The 20,832-nt window shown below is 37.0% G+C and overlaps 1 protein-coding gene and 1 long non-coding RNA gene across 5 annotated transcripts in view; one reads left to right on the top strand and one right to left on the bottom strand.

Annotated features, from left to right (window-relative positions):
* The window catches only part of LOC115213818, a 38,696-nt gene extending 37,118 nt beyond the window's left edge, over positions 1–1,578 (top strand). Inside the window, exon 3 of the long non-coding RNA XR_003881870.2 lies at positions 1,212–1,578. This is a non-coding gene — a long non-coding RNA (uncharacterized LOC115213818). The remainder of the gene's footprint in view (positions 1–1,211) is intronic.
* Positions 1–20,832, bottom strand: part of LOC115213815 (C2 domain-containing protein 5) — a 107,716-nt gene that overhangs the window by 77,820 nt on the left and 9,064 nt on the right. For all 4 annotated transcript variants that reach the window (XM_029782698.2, XM_029782696.2, XM_029782697.2 and 1 more), the window contains exons 4-9: positions 20,493–20,533; positions 18,626–18,756; positions 16,251–16,346; positions 14,336–14,491; positions 13,630–13,690; positions 11,261–11,386 (exon numbers count right to left, since the gene is read on the bottom strand). In XM_029782698.2, the coding sequence (XP_029638558.1) occupies positions 11,261–11,386; positions 13,630–13,690; positions 14,336–14,491; positions 16,251–16,346; positions 18,626–18,756; positions 20,493–20,533 (611 nt within the window). The remainder of the gene's footprint in view (positions 1–11,260; positions 11,387–13,629; positions 13,691–14,335; positions 14,492–16,250; positions 16,347–18,625; positions 18,757–20,492; positions 20,534–20,832) is intronic.

Here is a 20,832-nt window from a genome sequence, read left to right as displayed (position 1 = left end):
CTTAATGATTTCAGCTCCCAAGTCAACCAATCAATATACAATAATAATAATGATAATAATAATAATAGTATATTTCTACAGAATGGAACTATCAATAAAATATGAGGCTTTTCTCATCATCTTTTTAAAGTAATTTTGTGATATTCTTCATTCTTTTTCTTTTTTTATAGATCAGCTATTTATTGATAACTACCACCCTGGTAACCATTTTTCCCTATATATACATATATATATATATACATATATACATATATATACATATATACATATACATATATATATATATATATATATATATATATATATATATATGCCTCTGCTAACTTAACAGACAGGTTATAACTTTGCAGCCCATTCCAGTTTGCAATCAATTGTTTCCAGCCAAAGCAAATATTACCACTGCCAAACCTACTGACCTTAATGAAACAGGCCATCATTTCTGAAAAGTTCAGTTTGAACAGAGAGAAAGCATGAAGGAAGAAGAAGGAAAGAAAGAAGAGAAGACAGCAGAGAGAGAGAGAAAGAAGAGAGAGAGAAAGAAGAGAGAGAAAAAAGATAGATATATACAGACAGAGACAAATATATAGGCTGATTATACTTGCCAAATTGTGAGAGGCAGCAATATATATATATATATATATATATATATATATATATATATATATATATGTAATATATGTATGTATGTATATGTATATATATATATGTATATATATATATATATATATATATATATATATATATATATATATATATATATATATATATATATACCGTCCAACCCATGCTAGCATGGAAAGCGGACGCTAAATGATGATGATATATATATATATAAATGAAGCACTGTTAGGAAACAGAATGCCAAAACTTGATTCTAACCTGAAATGTCCAAGCTGCCAATTAAAAATGCTGGACAACTGAGCCAAAATTTACAAGTTCAATCCCTATGCAATGCCTATTATGCTTCTTCTGGGACAACTCATGTTATAGTTTATGTATTATATAATTTAATGAATACAGGAATTATACATGAGCTACTTCAAGTTTCATGATCAGAAAGTGCTATATCCAGACGCACTTATACAGGTGGGGCAGAGAGGATGGACATTTTTGAAATGGCTATTACTCAGCCATCCCCCCCCCCATGGTGTGACACATATGTCTGATAGGTACCATTCAGTCTGTGATATCTTAGCATTTTTTCTTTTCAGGTGAAGACATGGCGCTGTGGATGATAGAGCACTGTGTGTTTGCCTACGACAGTTACATGAAGAATAACAAGTCTGTCACAGCAGTTCAGCGTGAGTTTTGGTGCCACTTCAACATTGACTGAAGTCAGGCTGTTCCCATCTGTAACACAATATTTATATTGGGGGAATGAATGCACTTTGTACACAAGGTACACTAATGAATAGGAGACCAGAGGGGGCACCAAAAATGGTACAGACCCGGGAAAATATGGAGCACGTCAGACAAGCTTTCAGAAATGCATCAATGAAAACAGACACTACATGATGGATGATGTTTTCCACACTTGATTTTGACAAATGCTAATTCAATACGAATAAATTTGTTTGCATCTAAAATTAATATATGTTACCATCATCATTATTATTCCTACTATTTAGTCTTTTATTTCTATATCTATTCTTATTCATTATATTTATTGTATTAGCCCTGAACTCATTATTATAACAATAGTCTTCTCTATGAAAATTATTGTAATTATTATATATATATATATATATATATTATATATATATATATGTTCATATATATATACATATATACACACATATATATATATACATGTATACCATTTTGCCTAAAAAATGGATCTACAACTTCAATTTCCCTACATATCTCACATCTATTTTCTTTCCTTCACCTCACTCTCTATTTTGTATCATATCTAAATTAACTATTACTTAACTATTCTCTCACACCATCTCTGATGAAGGTATATAATAAATATCCTGGAAACAGCTGTAAGACCTTCTATCTATGAATGTTCTAAAATCTACTCAGCCTTGGTTTTTTATCTCATTATGAAAAAAATTTATATATATATATATATATATACACACACACATACATACATATAGGCAGCTTCAGTGCACTGCAGGATAGGGCCACTCCTCAAAAAAGATGGTTCACTAACAGGAAACCCAATGAGAATAAGTGAAATACTAAATAAGCAATTCAAAAGTATTTTCACTCCACCCCTAGGACACTTGCAAGTCAGCAATCCAACTGACTTTTTTATCACTTCAGATAAAAAAACAGAAGCAGTGATGATTGATTACATCAATATAAAGGAAGACGATGTAATAAGGGCTATAGATGAAATGAACTCAAACTCAGCTACTGGCCCCGATGGATTCCCAGCAATCCTTCTAAAAGCATGTAAGCAAGTCCCTCTTTCAGAGCTTCCTTCCAGCTGGCAAACTTCTAAGAAAACTGAAGGAGGGTAAAATATACCCTGTTCATAAAAGAGGTAGTAGAGCAGAGGCCAAAAACTACAGACCTATCTCTTTGACCTTGCACATCAGCAAGGTCATGGAACGAATAGTCAGAAGAAAACTAATCACCTTCCTTGAAGAAAATGACTTGCTGACTGACACCCAACATGGTTTCTGATTTCCGGTTGGAGAACATAGTTATTTAAATTTAAAATAATAAAAACTCAGTATAATCATGCTTTACAGTAAACCACCGGGTCAGTACAGAGAATCAATTAATGAATTATAAAAACAAAAAAAAGCATTACATAATCACTTTCATTAGCTCACAGCTGTTTCTACTGTGAGCAAGCATGCACCTAGACCTGACTGTTTATAGCTTCCTAGAAGCCAATATATATATTTATATATGAACACACATATACATACAGACACAAGAATAAATATATCTCCTTATCAGAACTAGCTACAGCTATCTCTCTCTCCATATATATTACACACACAAAGAATAAAGACCAGGTTTGAATTTTTTTGTTTTCTCATTGTCTCTTGGTTAAAAAGAGACAATGAGCAATGGATAGAAGAATATTGAGTTTTACTTGGTAATCAGTTGACCTAGCAAGCAGGGCCTCATATCAGTGAGGTGGGGTGGGGTGATGTGCATTGATGCTGTTGAGAGGTAGGCCCCAAAATAGCACACATTCTCTCCTGATGACCTCATACACTTGCTGGTTTCTAGTATGCAGAGCTTTTGACTGGTATCACTTGCATGTGCAAGTTGTTTGCAATACATGAATGACCAAGGGATTGTGCCTCGAAAGTTCCCATCCTGGGCACAACTCTGGGCAAGGCTGTTTGAGGAAGACCAGCAGTCGTCCATGCATGCCAGTCTCTCATCTCCACACCACCAATATTGACCAAGAGAAAGGCAAAAGCTGATACAGCTTGGCATGAACGACATTGCAAATTATTTCTACAGCTAAGTGAACTGGAGCAACATGAAATAAAGTGTCTTGCTCAAGAGCACAACACACAGCCTGGTCTGGGACTCAAACTCAGCAACATGAAATAAAGTGTCTTGCTCAAGAGCACAACACACAGCCTGGTCTGGGACTCAAACTCAGCAACATGAAATAAAGTGTCTTGCTCAAGAGCACAACACACAGCCTGGTCTGGGACTCAAACCCAGCAACATGAAATAAAGTGTCTTGCTCAAGAGCACAACAAACAGCCTGGTCTGGGAATCAAACTCACAACTTCACAAGTGTAAGCCTGATGCTGTAACCACTGAGCCATGATAATAAAAGAATGATAAAATATTAAAGGAACAATCACAAAACCCAGAAATCAAAAGACGAATTAAACAGAAAGGCTGAAAACGCTTACTCATTAATCAAATAACAAAGAAGATAAAAAAGAAATTATTTATTAAATTTAAAAATAGCATGTAGCAATAAATCATTCTAATTCTTCCTACAATATCGATAAAATCAATCACATAATAGATGGTTCTTTGGTGAACTATATAGTCAGCAACAAACATGCCTGGCACAGCAATAAAATCTTGAAACCATCAGTTCTTTTGCATGTAGATCTAAACTTGTTCCTGGCATTGGAAATTTGGTGGATTGATTTAGTCTTAATTGCTAGATAGTGAAGATAAATGAGAAAATGGCTCCCATTTAGTAATTGATCTTTTATCTTTTACTTGCTTCAGCCACTCGACTTTGGCCATGCTGGGGCATGGCCTCGAAAGGCTTTTAGCTGAACAAATTGACCCCAGTACTTATTCTATCTGATCTCTTTTTGCCAAACCACTAAGTTATGGGGACATAAACAAACCAACACTGGTTGTCAAGTGATGGTAGGGGCGTAACAAACTCAGACACACACACACACACACATGATGAGCTTCCATAAGGTTTCTACCTACCAAATCCGCTTACATGGTATTGGTTGGTTCTGGGCTATAGCGGTAGACATTTTCCCCCAAGTGCTGCTCAGTGGGATTGAACCTGAAACCATGTGGTTGCAAGGCAAGCTTCTTAACCACACAGCCATGTCTGTGCCTATGAATAACTTTTATTCCAAGCTGTACTTCCACATCAATCCATCATTGGATAGTTCTACCAGTGTGTCAATTTTTTTTTTTTTTTTTCCTGAGAAGGGGTTGCTGCTAATCCCATGACTCAGCCAGGATCCATTTCTGAAGAAATGGACACTATAAGTGGGTATGAGACATTTTGGCACAGCTGTTTGGCACAGCCATTTTGGCATCGCTGATTTGACACTAACTTACTTGACATCAGACATTTTGATATTTCTTTCATTCTCTCCTACCCCTTTCTCTCTCTCTCTCTCCCTCTCCCCTCTGTTTATGAACGTAAATATATTTCTCTTCATGTATATATATGAGAAGAAAAAGGTGTTTATGACAATTGAGTTCAATTTATAAATCATGTCCTCTCTCCCTGTTTATGTCTGTGAACATATTTCTCTTTACATGTATGAAGAGAAGGAAAGTGCTTATGTCAGTCATGTTTAACCCATTAGCATTTAAACTGGTCAGATCCGATCTCTCACACTTACTTTACGATCATCATCATCATTGTTTGACGTCCGTTTTCCATGTTAGCATGGGTTAGATGGTCCGACTGGGGGGGTCTGGGAAGCCAGGAGGCTGCACCAGGCTCCAGTCTGATCTGGTAGTGTTTCTACAGCTGGATGCCCTCCCTAACGCCAACCACTCCGTGAGTGTAGTGGTAGATGATATTATTTTAAAAATAAACAACCACATCATTGAAATCTCTAAGCTTGAAGGTAACGCATGACAAATTTTTATCAATGTGAATAAATAAGCATTACTTTTGAAAGAGAAATCTGAATGCTAAAGGGTTGATTAATGAATTATAACCTCTTTCTCTCACTTTTTCAATCCACATGGGTATATTTCTGCACATGTATGTCCATGTGTATGTCTCCAAGTGCCAAAAAGCGCAGTCGCTAAAGCAAGCAGAATGTCCAGCAGGCCATGCCAAATCATCAACATTCAAACAACTGCAGTTAATCATCTCATTTTAGTTTTTCAGTATGCAACATAACCAACTCAGAGAAGGACAGAGAAAGAATCAACTCCAGTACTCGTACTTCACTCGTACTTTATTGAATGAACTCCCAAAAGGATAAAATATGTAGTCACCCTCGACTTTGGTCAGATTCAACCTTAGAATAATAATAATAATAATAATAAGTGCGCCCTTTTAAAGCCTAGCCTGGCTCATGGGCCTGGTCTCCCGGTTTCAATGGCATATGTGTTCCCCAGCTGGACGGGACGCCAGTCCATCACAGCGGTACTCATTTTTGCCAGCTGAGTGGACTGGAGCAACGTGAAATGAAGTGTTTTGCTCAAGAACACAACATGTCGCCCGGTCCAAGAATCGAATACCAAAACAATAACCATAATGGGGTGAATTGTTAGGGTGTCACATAGAATAAGTAACCATAGAAGTATACAAATAAGTTAGTGTAGTTAATACATGGAGCATTATTAAAAAGCTAATAAAATTAGTCAGTGGATTAATATCTTATGTGCAGTACAACAGAGAGCTTTACACAAGTTTTGATCCGATTCTGACCTCCTCCATATCTTAGTGAATCCATCACTAAGTAAATATACATTATAGTAAATTTACTGGTGCAAGAAAATAGCAATGCTAAGAGATGAAATAAATCAGAGATATTATCTCTGTGAAAAAACAATATTAAATATGCCAAAGTTAAGATATGTAATGTTGGGTGCATTAAATTTTTTCATATCAACTTGCATGAGGCTGTCCCGGGTCTATAATACAAACTTTTTGTTTTACAGTGACCTAAATTAATGTCTGTCATCAAAATTTCCTTTTAATTTATGCTTCAAACACCATATTATTAACAACAAAGTTATTTTATTAAAATCTTTATTATTTTCGAAATGAACTGAAATAAAGTCAGTCAGAAATATTGTAACCAAAGGGTTCAACAGCTAACTATAGAAAAAAATATGTGATGAAAAATGAGTGTTAAGCCTCATGGAGGTGAGGTGGTTGAGTTTCTTTTGAACATTGGGTCTCATGGAGGCAATGACCAAAACCTTTGGCATTATGTTGTGCTTGAGAAGAAGACCCATCAAGCCAAGCAAAATTGCAGTCATGGCACATACCGATGTCACGCAAATAGCACCCATGCCGGTGGGACATAAAATCACCCATTACTCTCTCGGAGTGGTTGGTGTTAGGAAGGGCAACCAGCTGTAGAAAACCATGCTAAATCAGACTGGAGACTGGCACAGCTTTCCAGCATGCCAGCCCAGTCAAATCGTCCATCACATGCCAGTAATGGACAATAGACGCTAAATGATGATGATAAATGGTCCATACTATTTTCATTTTTCTGGTGATTACACAGACAACTTTCAACATATTTTGGTTTTATTTTGCCCCCCTCAATGAAACACAGATTTCACTGTAATTGTTGAAACAGTTTAACTGAATCAGTAAGTAAATGTGTATTCATCAAAATCAAAATCGTTGTCGTGGCCGATGACAGTACCACTTGATTGGCACTCATGCCAGTGGAACATTAAAATCACATCCGAGCATGATCGTTGCCAGGGCCATGGATTGGCTCCCATGCCAGTGGCACGTGAAAAGCACCATTCGAGCGTGATCATTGCCAGAGTCATCCTACCGGCACATGTGCCGGTGGCACGTGAAAAACGACATTCGAGCGAAGTCATTGCCAGTGCAGCCGGACTGGCTCCCATGCAGGTAGCACATAAAAAACACCTTTTGAGCATGGTCGTTGCCAGAATCGCCTGACTGGCCCTCGTGCTGGTGTCACGTAAAAGCACCCACTACACTCTTGGTGTGGTTGGCGTGAGGAAGGGCATCCAGCTGTAGAAACTTTGCCAGATCAGATTGAAGCCTGATGCAGCCTCTAGCTCACCAGTCCTCAGTCAAACCGTCCAACCCGTCCCAGCATGGAAATCAGACATTAAACGATGATGATGATGATGATGATATCAGATTGTACATTTATTGATGTATGAAAATTAATTTTAAAATGTTATTGCACCTTGGGTGATTCATTTTGCCAATAAAAACACACACAATGGCTATATATCACTAACTTTTATTCCTATCAGGCAAGGATAGTGGACAGGCAAAATCATTACTCTTTTACTTGTTTCAGTCATCTGACTGTGACCATGCTGGAGCACCACTATTTTATTCTGGCTCTTTATGTTCTGAATACAAAATCTCGTAAAGGTCAATTTTGCTTTTCATTCTTCCAGGATTAACAAAATAAAGTACCAGTCAAGTACTGGAGTTGACTTCAACAAGCTAATCTCATTCCACGGAGTGGTTGGCGTTAGGAAGGGCATCCAGCCGTAGAAACACTGCCAGATTTGACTGGGCCTGATGAAGCCTTCTGGCTTCACAGACCCCAGTAGAACCGTCCAACCCATGCTAGCATGGAAAACGGACGCTAAACGATGATGATGATGATGATGATGTACCCAGAATTGAAAACAGCTAATTAACTAACCAATTAGCTAATTAACTGATCAATTCACTGAGTTGATTCATCAGAGTCTTTTTGCCACTGTTTGCAACCTTCTCATTGATGTGTCCTCATCTGCTCTACTTTTGTCACAAAGAACTTGTGAAAGTGCATGCTTTTGATAACGTCATAGACAGGACTCTAATGAATTGATTGATTGACCAAACAATTGATTAGCTAATTAGCAAACTAGATAATAATAATCATTTCTGCTATGGGCACAAGGCTTAAAATTTGGGGGAGGGGACTAAGTTGATTACATCAATCCCCAGTGTATCACTGGTGCTTAATTTATCGACTCTGAAAGGATGAAAAGCAAAGTCGACTCTGGCAGAATTTGAACAAAGAATGTAGGAACAGGCAAAATATTGCTAAGCATTTTGTCCAGCATGCTAACGATTCTGCCAGCTCACCACCTTCTAATTAGATGATAATAACAATCCTTTCTACTAAAGGCACAAGGCCTGAAATTTGTGGGGAGAGGGCTAGTCGATTACATCGACCCCAGTACTCAACTGGTACTTAATTTAATGACCCTGAAAGGATGAAAGGCAAAGTTGACCTCAGAGGAATTCGAACTCAGATCATAAAGAAGGATGAAATGCCACCAAGCATTTTGCCCGGTATACTAACAATTTTGCCAGCTTGCTGCCTTCATAATAATAATAATAATAATAATAATAATGGTTTCTGATTTTTGGCACAAGGCTAGCAATTTCAGGGAGTAAGTCAATTATATCAATGCCAGTGCACAACTGATACTTTTGTTGAGCCCAAAGGGATAAAAGACAAAGTGGACCTTGGTGGCATATGAACACAGAATATAAGGGCAGAAGATATGCTACAAAGCATTTTGTCTGGCACCTTGATGATTCTGTCAGCTCACTGCCTTTAATACTAATAATCCTACAGACACAAGACCTGAGATTTTTTAGGGGAGGGGGCTAGTTGATTACACTGACCCCCAATGCTTAACTGGTACTTATTTTACAAACTCCGAAAGGATGAAATCATAAGTTGACTTTGGCGAAATTAAAACTTAGAACACTAAGCAACTTGTCCAGCATGCTCAGTTTTTCACTGATGATGATGATGATAATAATAATGATAACAATAATCATTTCAGTAGGCATAAGGCCTGAAATTTGTGTGGGAAGGCAACTAGTCGATTACATTGACCCCAGGGCTTGATTGGTGCTTATTTCATTGACCCCAAAAGGATGAAAGACAAAATCAACATTGGCAGAATTTGAACCGTAAACATAAATGCTGCTAAGCATTTTGTCCGGTGTACTAACAGTTCTATCAGCTCACTGTCTTCCACTGATAATAATAATAATAATAATAATAAAAAGAAGAGAAGTGTTTTTGTTTTTATTGGCAAACTTACTCGACCAAGTTACAATAAATACCTCTTTTGATAGGCAATTTCACATCAAGTATCTTACAAATTAAGTATAAAAATAAAAATGTTTTAAGATTTTAAAATTCAGATGTTTGTTCTATGCTGTATTTTATGCATCAAATATATTAAAACTAACTTAGCTATTGTTCGTTTGTTTTTATTTTTTGTTGATATGTTTGTTGTCAGATGGTGTTACTGAGTTATTTCATCTCTATACAAATATAGAGTTATTTAATCTCTATACAAGCATGTTTTTTAAAATAAAAGTACAGCATTTCCAACATTAACAGAAGCACACACACACACAAATGTCTGTAAACAGAATAAATCTTTCAAATAAAAGAAACGGTCATAAGGCGCCTAACGAAAATAAATCAAGTTTATGTTTTGAAATTTTGCACATTAGATGTTCTTTTGAAGCCAGCATTAGACAAGACCAGGTAAGAATGAGAAAGCATTTGAAACAGGAAAGGAAAGACGGAAATAAAAGCAGGCCAGAGGGAAAACATCTAGGGTAAAAAAATGTGAAAATTAACCAGAAGCAAATTTCTTTAAGCAATAATCAATTGAGGCCAATATTAATAGTTCAGTAAGCTTTTCTCGATTAGATCGCTAGGAAGAGATTATTGCAAATAAACAAACATTTATAATCAATATACAATAGATTTTTTTCTTGTTTATTTCAATAATAAATCTGTTGCACAAAATCATATTTACATGAAAAAAAACTAAACAAATAACTGTTTTAATTTAAATATTACAAAGCTATACTGTGAGTTAAATAGAAATGTAAACAGATTCCTTCCATCCTACTGATGAGCAGGAAAAAAGGGAGGATCAAAAGATCAAAGGTCCTTCCTGAGCCATGGGCTCATAAGGCAGGTTTCCCAAATTCTGTGACATATATATATCTCCCCCTCAACATGATGCCAGTCCATCACAGGATTACTCAGTTTTACCAGTTGAGTGGATTTGAGGAACATGAAAAGAAGTGTTTTGCTCAAGAACCTAACATATTGTTGGTCCAGGAATCAAAATCACCATCTTAAGATCATGGATGCAACAACTTACCCACTAAGCCATGTGCCTGATGAGCAGAAAAAAGGGAAGGAGGGCACAAATCAATAGTACAAAAATGATATATTTACATTCTTATTTAACTCACAGTGAGGCTTTATCAATATTTGAATTTACTTCAGCTTTTTTAAATTTACACTGTGTTGTGCATAAATAGATATTGTTTAACTGTTTTAATGTATGAAAAATAGAAGGTTAACAAAAAATGTATTTAACTGAAAACTATTTAACAAAACGGAAAAATCCTATTTACACAAATAACAAAATAAAAAAGTATGGAAGAACATAAAGATGTTTAGAATAATTAATTTTAAAATGATATTCTATCATTATCATTGTGTATCCTGAGATGGTTTGAAGTGGTTTTTAAGTATTTAGAAAAGATTAACATTTTGATATAATTTTGATTTAGTTTCCAAAACAATAAATAGGATTCAAATACCACAACAGATTAATCTCCAGCTCAGGGAACTTTAAATCTAGTTTATTTGAGTATCAAAGTAACTGACTAGAAAATTTAGTGTTTCGTGTCCAAAAAATATTCTAATTACTCTTTCAATAAATTTTTCTTCCAATTACCACTTCTACAAACTTTCTAGCAAAAAGATTTTAAAAAAACTTGCTTTTAATGAATATAGAAAGTGAAAAAAAATAAAGGAAAAATATTAAATATGATTTCAAATAATGTTTTTAAAATGTTCAAATAACTTACTCTTTGAAAGGTGAAAGCCCCATGGGAGATGTAGATAGCACTAAGGATTTCGATAATGTGACAGCTGTCCCAATAGCACGAACGACAATTCCTGATTCTCCTTCGAGGTCAAAGCATTGCCGATAACTGAAATTTTATAGACATATAGAGATATCAATACAGACATACATAATATACATATAAACATACACATATACATTCATATATATATACATCTCAGGCAACAATAACTCCCTACTTGAATGGGCCATGACACCACAAACCTTGACTTTAAAATGTTACATAAAAAGTACCGGTGATGGTGCCACATACAAAGCACCCGGTACACTCTGTGAAGTGACTGGGGTTAGGAAAGGCATCCAGCTGTAGAGACCAAGCCAAAACAGGCTATGGAACCTGGCGCAGACCCTGGCATTGCTAGTTCTTATCAAGCCGGCCAATCCATGCCTGCATGGAAAATGGATGGATGATGATGTCAGGTGGTGCTGTTAAGTTAGACAGGATCAGGACCAGTTTTTGGCTAAAACATGTCTAAGTTTATTTAAGTCTTTTCTCTTTCTTTTACTCGTTTCAGCCATTTGATTGTGGCCATGTAGGAGCACCACCTTTAGTCGAGCAAATCGACTCCAGGACTTATTCTTTGTAAGCCTAGTACTTATTCTATCAGTCTCTTTTGCCAAACTGCTAAGTTGTGGGGACATAAACACACCAGTATCGGTTGTCAAGCGATGTTGGACACACACACACACATATATACATACATATATACGACGGGCTTCTTTCAGTTTCCGTCTACCAAATCCACTCACAAGGCTTTGGTTGGCCCGAAGCTATAGTAGAAGACACTTGCCCAAGGTGCCACACAGTGGGACTGAACCTGGAACCATGTGGTTCATAAGCAAGCTACTTACCACACAGCCACTCCTACGCCTATATATGCAATATTTACATAAATGAAAAGCTGACAGTCATAAAACTGTTTCAGTGCTAACAAATTATTTCAAAGGTACAAAATAAAGAAATTCACCTAGAAAAGGCAAAATTTTCTTTTTTCCATGTTTCTTTTTTTTTTCCACCAAATGTCTACTGAATTCCCATATTCTTGACCATATATTCTAAACAATCAATTAACTATACAACACATTATAGCCAGTCTGATGTTCAAGAGGGTGAAATTCATAAACCTAAATGTACAGTGCCAGCTGCAATGCTATATCCATAAATGACTCTCACCTCTTGGTATCGAGTACTGTTTGGAACTTCTTGCCTGTGCTACATACACTATACACACACACAACAGGCTTCCATACAATTTCCAGCTACTGAACTTCCTCATAAACCACAGGTCAGCCCAAAGCTGCAGGAGAAGATACTTACCTAAGAGGCCATACAGTGAGACAGAACTCAAGACCATGTGATAACAAAGCAAGCCCATATCCATTAGAGTGTGGCCATGCTGGGGCACCACCTTGAAGAATTTCTAGCAAACTGAATCCACCCAAGTACATTTTTTTAAAGCCTTGCACTTACTCTATTAGTCTCTTTCGCCAAAGCACTAAGTTATGGGGACATAAACACACCAACACTGGTTGTGAAGGACAAACAGAGATTCAAAGAGGCATACACACACATACACATATATGACGGGCTTCTTTCAGTTTCTGCCAATCAAATCCACTCACATAGCTTTGGTCAGTCCAAGGTTATAGTAGAAAAACACGGATCTTTTTGGTTTGAACGGCAGTTTTTAACATAATTTGTAGGTAACTAAAAAATTTTAAACTTCGTATACTGGTAGAATGTGTTTATAAAACATCTTTTTCTCTTGGCTTTATTGAGAAAATTCTATATGTTGAAAGATATTTGATGTTTTTTCCTTCAATTTCTGCAATTTCAACCAATCACCTACGTCCATTGAGGTAAACAACATTCTGTGCCGTATGAATATGTGCCTCGTTTAAGAAACAGATTGGGTTTATTTACATTTGTGAAGAAAAAAAGATACCCTTCCACCTACCCCTAACCCTAAAATAGATTGAAATGCAATAGATTGATACTAGGGTCGTAATTATGGGTGACAATTTCATATGACACTGCTAGAAAAAACTGCCGTTCAAACCGAAAAGATCCGAAAACACTTGCCTAAGGTGCCATATATTACTGCATGGCACCTTGGGCAAGTGAATCCAGAACCATGTAGTTGGGAAGCAAACTTCTTACCACACAGTAATGTTTGCACCTAATTCAGAACTTTGTTTACACAACATAACAAGACGGTAGTCAGTACATAGAGATGTAGATAAAAAAATTATTTATTAAAGAGATAAAAGAACATTATCTCCATTATAAGAATGAAAACTGAAACCTACCCTATTACTGAGTTTCCACCCAGTTCAAGAACCTTCAAGCCAATTTTCCGTTGCAACTCTCCTGAAAAAAGATAAAAGGAAGTCATGAGTTAAATCATCAAACATACATACATACATATATATATATATATATATATAAATTATCATTGTTTAACGTCTACTTTCCATGCTGGCATGGATTGGACGATTTGACTGAGGACTGGCAAACCAGATGGCTGCAGCAGGCTCCAATCTGATCTGGCAGAGTTTCTACAGCTGGATGCCCTTCCTAATGCCAACCACTCCAAGAGTGTAGTGGGTGCTTTTACGTGCCACCGGCACGAGGGCCAGTCAGGCGGTACTGGCAACGGCCATGCTCATATGGTGTTTTTTATGTGCCACCTGTACAGGAGCCAGTCCAGCAGCACTGGCAATGACCTCGCTCGAATGTTTTTTCACGTGCCACCGGTACAAGTGCCAGTAAGGCAATGCTGGTAACGACCACGCTCGAATGGTGCTTTTTACGTGTCACTGGTACAGAAGCCAGTTTGCTGCTCTGGCAACGATGACGCTCAGATGGTGCTCTTAGTGACTGAAGGGGGTCTAATATTTTTGGAAGAGTCAAATGCTCTCATCATTGGCCAGAGAAATATCAACTCAAAAGAAAATAACATTGAATTCAAAGTTTTAGTGGATAGACTCAGTGGAATAAAAAAAAAAAACTTACCTGATAGTTTTGAAAACAGTCTTTGTCTCGCTTCATTTGATGCTCTTGGAGTACGTAATTTATCAATCCATTGATATTCTGGATCATCGTTAACAACTAATTCTTCAACAAAACCATGAAGACTCTGTAGCATATATTTTTCAGGAACCGCAGCAGCTTTGAAAGATGAAATAATTAAGTTGCAAGTTGTATTTTAACAAAGGCATGTTTTTCTAAAATATCAATAATCTAGTCTAAATGAATGCAAGTAGTTAAAACATTTAGTAAATCTAATGTTATTAACGATCTTCTATTAGATGGCTACAATAGCAAACCAGCCTGAAAAAGTAGTGGTTGACTAGTAAAGGATTTTTACTCATCCTTCCTTCTCGCTGCCTCTCTGTTTAATTCTCATAATCCGGCCTACTTAGCCACAAGTACAGTGAGGAGTCCATGACATCACTATAAGCAGTGGAATAAATATATGATTGATACGTGTTCAACTAGTTTGCAGTGCTGACCTTCAAAAATCTTCATTGCAAGAAAGCAACTTCATAAGTCTATCATCATCATCGTTTAATGTCTGTTTTCCGTGCTAGCTCGGGTTAGACAGTTCGACCGGGGTCTGAGAAGCCAGGAGGCTACACCAGGCTCCAGTCTGATCTGGCAGTGTTTCTACAGCTGGATGCCCTTACTAACGCCAACCACTCTGTGAGTGTAGTGGGTGCTTTTTACATGCCACCGGCACAGGTGCCAGGGGAGGCTGGCAGCATCCACGATCGGTTGGTACTTTTTACGTGCCACCAGCACAGAAGCCAGTCAAGGCAGCGCTGGCATCGGCCATGTTTGGATGGTGCTTTTTACGTGCCGCCAGCACAGGTATCATAACTACAATTTCCATTTGATATTTATTTTGATGTCTCTATAAAGTCAAAAATAAAATTTTACAGTAGAAACACTCCCTTTCATCGCTGGCAAGAGAAATTATTATCTCAATAATAAATAATTCCAAAGCGAGCTGCTAGAATCATTAGCACACCAAGTAAAATGCTTAGTGGCATTTTGTTAATCTTTACGTTCTGAGTTCAAATTCTACTGTGATTGACTTTACCTTTCAACCTTTCATTTTGCCCAGCATGTTAACAACTCTGCCAAGTCACTGCCTTGCAGTGTGTAAATATTGCAATTGTTTTAGGGGAAATGATTGGAAGAATTTAAGGAAAAGGCATCAACTAAAATAAGAGAGCCAATGAGTTGCCACAAGACTAGATATTCATTTAAAGTGTAAATACTTATGTATAGATAACAAACATTATTCCTTTACTTGTTTCAGTCATTTGACTGTGGACATGTTGGACACCACCTGAAAAGGTTTTAGTCAAACAAATCAACCCCTGTACCAATCTTTTAAAGACTGGTACTTATTCTACTGGACTCTTTTGCCAAACTGCTAAGTTTCGGGACATAAGCAAATCAAAACTGGTTGCCTAGTGAAGGTTTGGGGAAAAACACAAAAACACACACAACACGTGTGTGTGTGTGTGACAGGCTTCCACATAGCTTCTTATTTCTTTATTGCCCACAAGGGGCTAAACATAGAGGGGATAAATAAGGACAGACAAAGGGATAAAGTCGATTACATCAACCCCAGTGCGTAACTGGTACTTAATTTATCGACCCCAAAAGGATGAAAGGCAAAGTCAACCTCAGAATGTGACGGCAGACGAACTACCACTAAGCATTTTGCCTGGTGCGCTAACGTTTCTGCCAGCTCGCCGCCTTCCACACAGCTTCTATCAATCAAATTCACTCACAAAGCATTTAGATAGGAAGACACCTGCCAATGCAGCATGCAGTGGAACTGAACCCAAAACCACATGGTGGCAATTAAAATTTCATTTACAATTAACAAGGCAATAGTTTAAATGATACTTACAACAAAAAAGTTGAACTCCGCAGGAAGACTGACGGAACCTGTTGAAGTCACTGAACAAATCAACTTTCACTATGAAATTTAATTCCCCACGTATGCCTAGAATAAAAGGATAAAAGAATATATCTATTAGATTTTGAATAACAAAAAAAAAAATATGGGAATCTTTTGTTCTTGCTTGACTCTTTTGATACCAACTCACTTGGGACCACTTCTTTTAAAATGATCTAAAACAAAATATTTTATCATAATTGTGTCCTTGAGCAAGACATTTTATTCCACGTTGCTCCAGTCCACTCAGCTGGCAAAAATGAGTAGAACTAGTATTTCAAAGGGCCAGTCTTGTCACACTCTGTGTCACGCTGAATCTCCCTGAGAACTACGTTAACGGTACACGTGTCTGTGAAGTGCTCAACCACTTGCATGTTAATTTCATGAGCAGGTTGTTCTGTTGATCAGATCAAGTGGAACCCTCATCGTCGTAACCAATGGAGTGCCAAAAATATAAACCATCACACTGAACCCCACATGTTTTAGTCCTGCTAGAATTAAGGAATTTTTTTTTAGGCGTGGGCATGGCAGTGAGGTTAGGAAGCTTGCTTCCCAGTTACATGGTTTCGGGTTCAGTTCCACCGCGTGGCACTTTGGGCAAGTGTCTTCTGCTATAGCTCCGGGCCGACCGAAGCTTTGTGATTGAACTTGGTAGGTGGAACTTAACTGCCGTGTGTGTGTATAGGTGCTTGTGCCTCTCCGAGGGGGCGGGGTCAATAGGAACTATGCCCGTGTATTCTTTCTCAGGAAATATTATTGCTGCTTCATTTATAAGAAGTTATATTTAACAAGACACTAGATACTTATACAGGAAAGCCAAGTTAATGTTTAAACTTCCCATTATTGTTAGTTCCAATTTTGTGCTGTATTCATAAAAAATTACCCTAATGAAAAGTTGGTGTATATTATACGTACATACCTATACCCACACCCACACACAAGTATATAGAACAGGCTTTTTACAGCTTTCATCTACCAAATCCATCCACAAAGGGCTTGGTTGGCCTGGGGCTATAGTTGACGACACTTCCCCGAGGTGGGATTGAACTTGAAACCATATGGGTGGGAAACAAACTTCTTACCACACAACCATGCCTGCACCTCTGCACTAAATAAAAATAACATTTCTAATACTAAACGAATTTTACAGGTAATTCAACCCTTCAGTACGATTGTAGACTGAAGCCTCAACTATGAAGCAATAAACTATATTTAACAAATTGTTCTAGACTAGATTTTCATATTCGTTTAATTATTCCTGCTTTCTCTTGTGCCCAGCTACATTTGGCACAACCCCAAATGTAAACTATGTATGTCATGTCAGATCCTGATATCAGCAAAGTGGTATTTTGTTTATCAAAAATGTATAAATTTGGTTTATTACCTGAACACAAGCAAGAGTAAAGTATATATAGTAAAGTAAATATGATATTGGACAGCCAGTTTCTAGGTATTGAGTTCAAACTTACAGTAGCTGTTTTGTTGTGTATTTAGACAGGACACTTAATTCCACATGAACAGATTCACACAGCTGCTATAACATGCAGTGTGCAAATTTTCAAAGAAATCTACTGGTGATAAATCAAATTCGATGACTGGCATTCGTGCTAGTGGGGCGCTGAGAGCACCATCCAAGTGAGATCGTTGACAGAGCAGCTAACTGGCTTCCGTACCAGTGGCAGGTAAAAGGGAACAATTTGAATGTGATCGTTACCAGCGTCGCCTTACTGGCACTTGTGCCCCGTGCTAGTGGGGCACTAAGAGCACCATCTGAGCGTGATTGTTGCCAGAGTGGTTAACTAGCTTCCGTGCCAGTAGCACGTAAAAGGCACCCACTATTCGAGTGTGATCATTACCAGCGTCGCCTTACTGGATGTAGTGATAAATTCAAAACCTGGGGACAGAAGGTGAACACAACAAAGATGATGGAAAAAGAGAGAGAGAGAGAAATGGGTTGGGAATATTAGAGTGGGGGGTGACACGAGCCCAGCTAGCTCCAAGGAGCAGAGGACATGATAGAAGCAGTAAAAAAGGTAGCAGAGATAGCACACCTGTGAACGTAAGGCTGGAGTGTGTTTGTGGATAACTTAATGCCAATCATTCAGGTGCTAGTCAGTGTTATAAGCCAAGTGAAATTATCACAAATGGACAACAAAACCAACTTTGCTCACGGATAAAATATGTTTTTAGTTTCTTCCAAATAGCTGATTAAAAATTTAAAAATTTTTAAGACAAATAAAGAAAACAGTACACTCAACAATATTAATATGTTGACAACACTGATGAAAAATAATAATAATAATGAGGACATATAATAGTATAATTACCCCGCATAGTGTCATAAATTGGAAACCAGCCATTTATCAATGAAGGGTTGTTCTTGATTAACAGAGGATTCAAGTCTATATAGACTTTTCCAATGCTGTCGTGGGCACTGTATGTATCATAGTCTAGTACTCTGAAAAGATAAATATTTAAGTATATATACACATGTACGTATGCACATACATACACACACACATAGAGAGATATAGTTTTTTAAGAAATGGTAAAAAAGTAAATTTGTTAGTTAAATATTGAATTCTTACATAGATACGGGGTCACAAAATTGAGGGAGGGTAGAGTCTATTCTATCAACCCCAATACTAATTTTATATTGCAATTAGCATCGTTGGGTGAAGGTTTCAAGTGAGCTAATCCCGGATTCACTGTATTTTTGGCAGTAAGAATGAGACAAGGGAGTGCCTGTAACTCAGTGCAGAACAGTTACTGCACAAGACCAACATTTGCAGAAGAACTTAATTGGCTGAATCACTTGGGAATATAACTGAAACTTTTATACAAAACCGAATTTTCCCCAAACCATATATTACTGTCTTAAAAGAGGAAAGACACACTGAACAATGCAGTACTAGATATACTATATCTCAAGAAAAGACAGGATGGCCACGAACGATAGGCATTTGATCATAGGTCATTTCAACCAAGGTCAATCAGCTACTAAACAATAACTGATATCAAAGTCAGAGAGAGAGGAAAGACAAAAGTTAATTTAGTGAAATTTAAACACAACACCATCACAACAAAACTAAATACTGTAATATATTTGGTAGAATATCCTCCTATCTCAGCTACTACTACTACCTTTGAAATAGCAATAACAACAATTCCTACACTGATATGCAGTCTGAGAATTTCAACAGAGGATAAATAAAAAATTGTTGTGTTCATGCTTTAGTAGAGAGTATTAACTGCATTAGAAATGTGATATTGCTACATGTAGAAATGAAAATTGGACCATGGACTCAGTTTGTTAAGAGCTTATCACTGTAATACTCACTTTGCCATGTCTAATGTTGTTGTTGCTGTTGTATGTTATCTTTAGATTAACCCTGATTGAGAAGATCTATGCTCAAAAGTACACAGGTTGGACAAAATAATGGAAACACCTAGCATCATAATTTTGAAGTATCTATAAAACCGTCAAAATCTTGTTTATTTTTATGTTGTTTTTTTTTTATTTATTTATTTATTATTAGTGTTGCTTAATATCTTTTGTTTCCTTTGGAAACAATTCAAACTTTGTACGAGTCCATACCTCATAGAATTCAAGCTATAATTACTGCTAAAGGCAGTCCTACCCCATATTAAAATAAATTTGTTTGAAATTTTAAGGTGTTTCCATTATTTTGTCCAACCCCTGAATTTCAATAGTAGCCATGTCTTTTTGTAGACATAGTTACTTGGGATTATATAATCCAACAGACACATGGAGAAATATTTTGTTACTTTCCCTTCACAGATATCAAGACTAATATTTTTCAGGTAAGGAAGGAATATGAAAGATGATCATCTATTTTTGCCATAAGCTTTAGCAATGAAAGTGAGGCAGTTACAACCACAAAGTCAAATGCCAGGCTGACCAACCAACAATGGTTCCAGTCTACCATATTTGATGTCATAGAAGACACGTTTTTTTCCCTAAATAAATGTCTCAAAAAGAATCACTGCCAGTCATATATGCAACTGGAGTGCACCTAATATACCAGTGCATCTTTTATGCCATTGAATACGGTACTTAGCTACAAACAGATAACTATGCAAGCAGAAAGAGGCTTCTATAACTGACTACTACTAAAAATGTACTAGTTCAAATAAAAACTTCATTAAAATTCGTTTTAAAAAGAATCTTACCGTAATATAAGAGGTTCATCTTGAAGTGCTTCATCTTCAACCTAAGAAAAAATAAAATAAAAAAAGTTCTGAGATATTTTCAGTCAATCACATCTACCATTTTTCTCCCACTAACAAGTAAGGGTTTTCCCCTTTTCTCTCTACATCTTTCAGTTTTGGGTGTCCAACTTTCAAACTTTATTGAATTTATCGGCACGTAAAAAGCACCATCCGAATATGACCGATGCCAATGGCACATAAAAAGCACCAAGCAATTGTGACTGTTGCCAGCCTCCTCTGGCCTCTGTGCTGGTGGCACGTAAAAAAACACCCACTACACTCACAGAGTGGTTGGCATTAG

The sequence above is a fragment of the Octopus sinensis genome, linkage group LG7 (genome assembly GCF_006345805.1).
Source record: "Octopus sinensis linkage group LG7, ASM634580v1, whole genome shotgun sequence".
NCBI lineage: Eukaryota > Metazoa > Mollusca > Cephalopoda > Octopoda > Octopodidae > Octopus > Octopus sinensis.
Note: the sequence above shows the minus strand (reverse complement) of the source record. Positions and strands in the feature narration are given on the sequence as shown.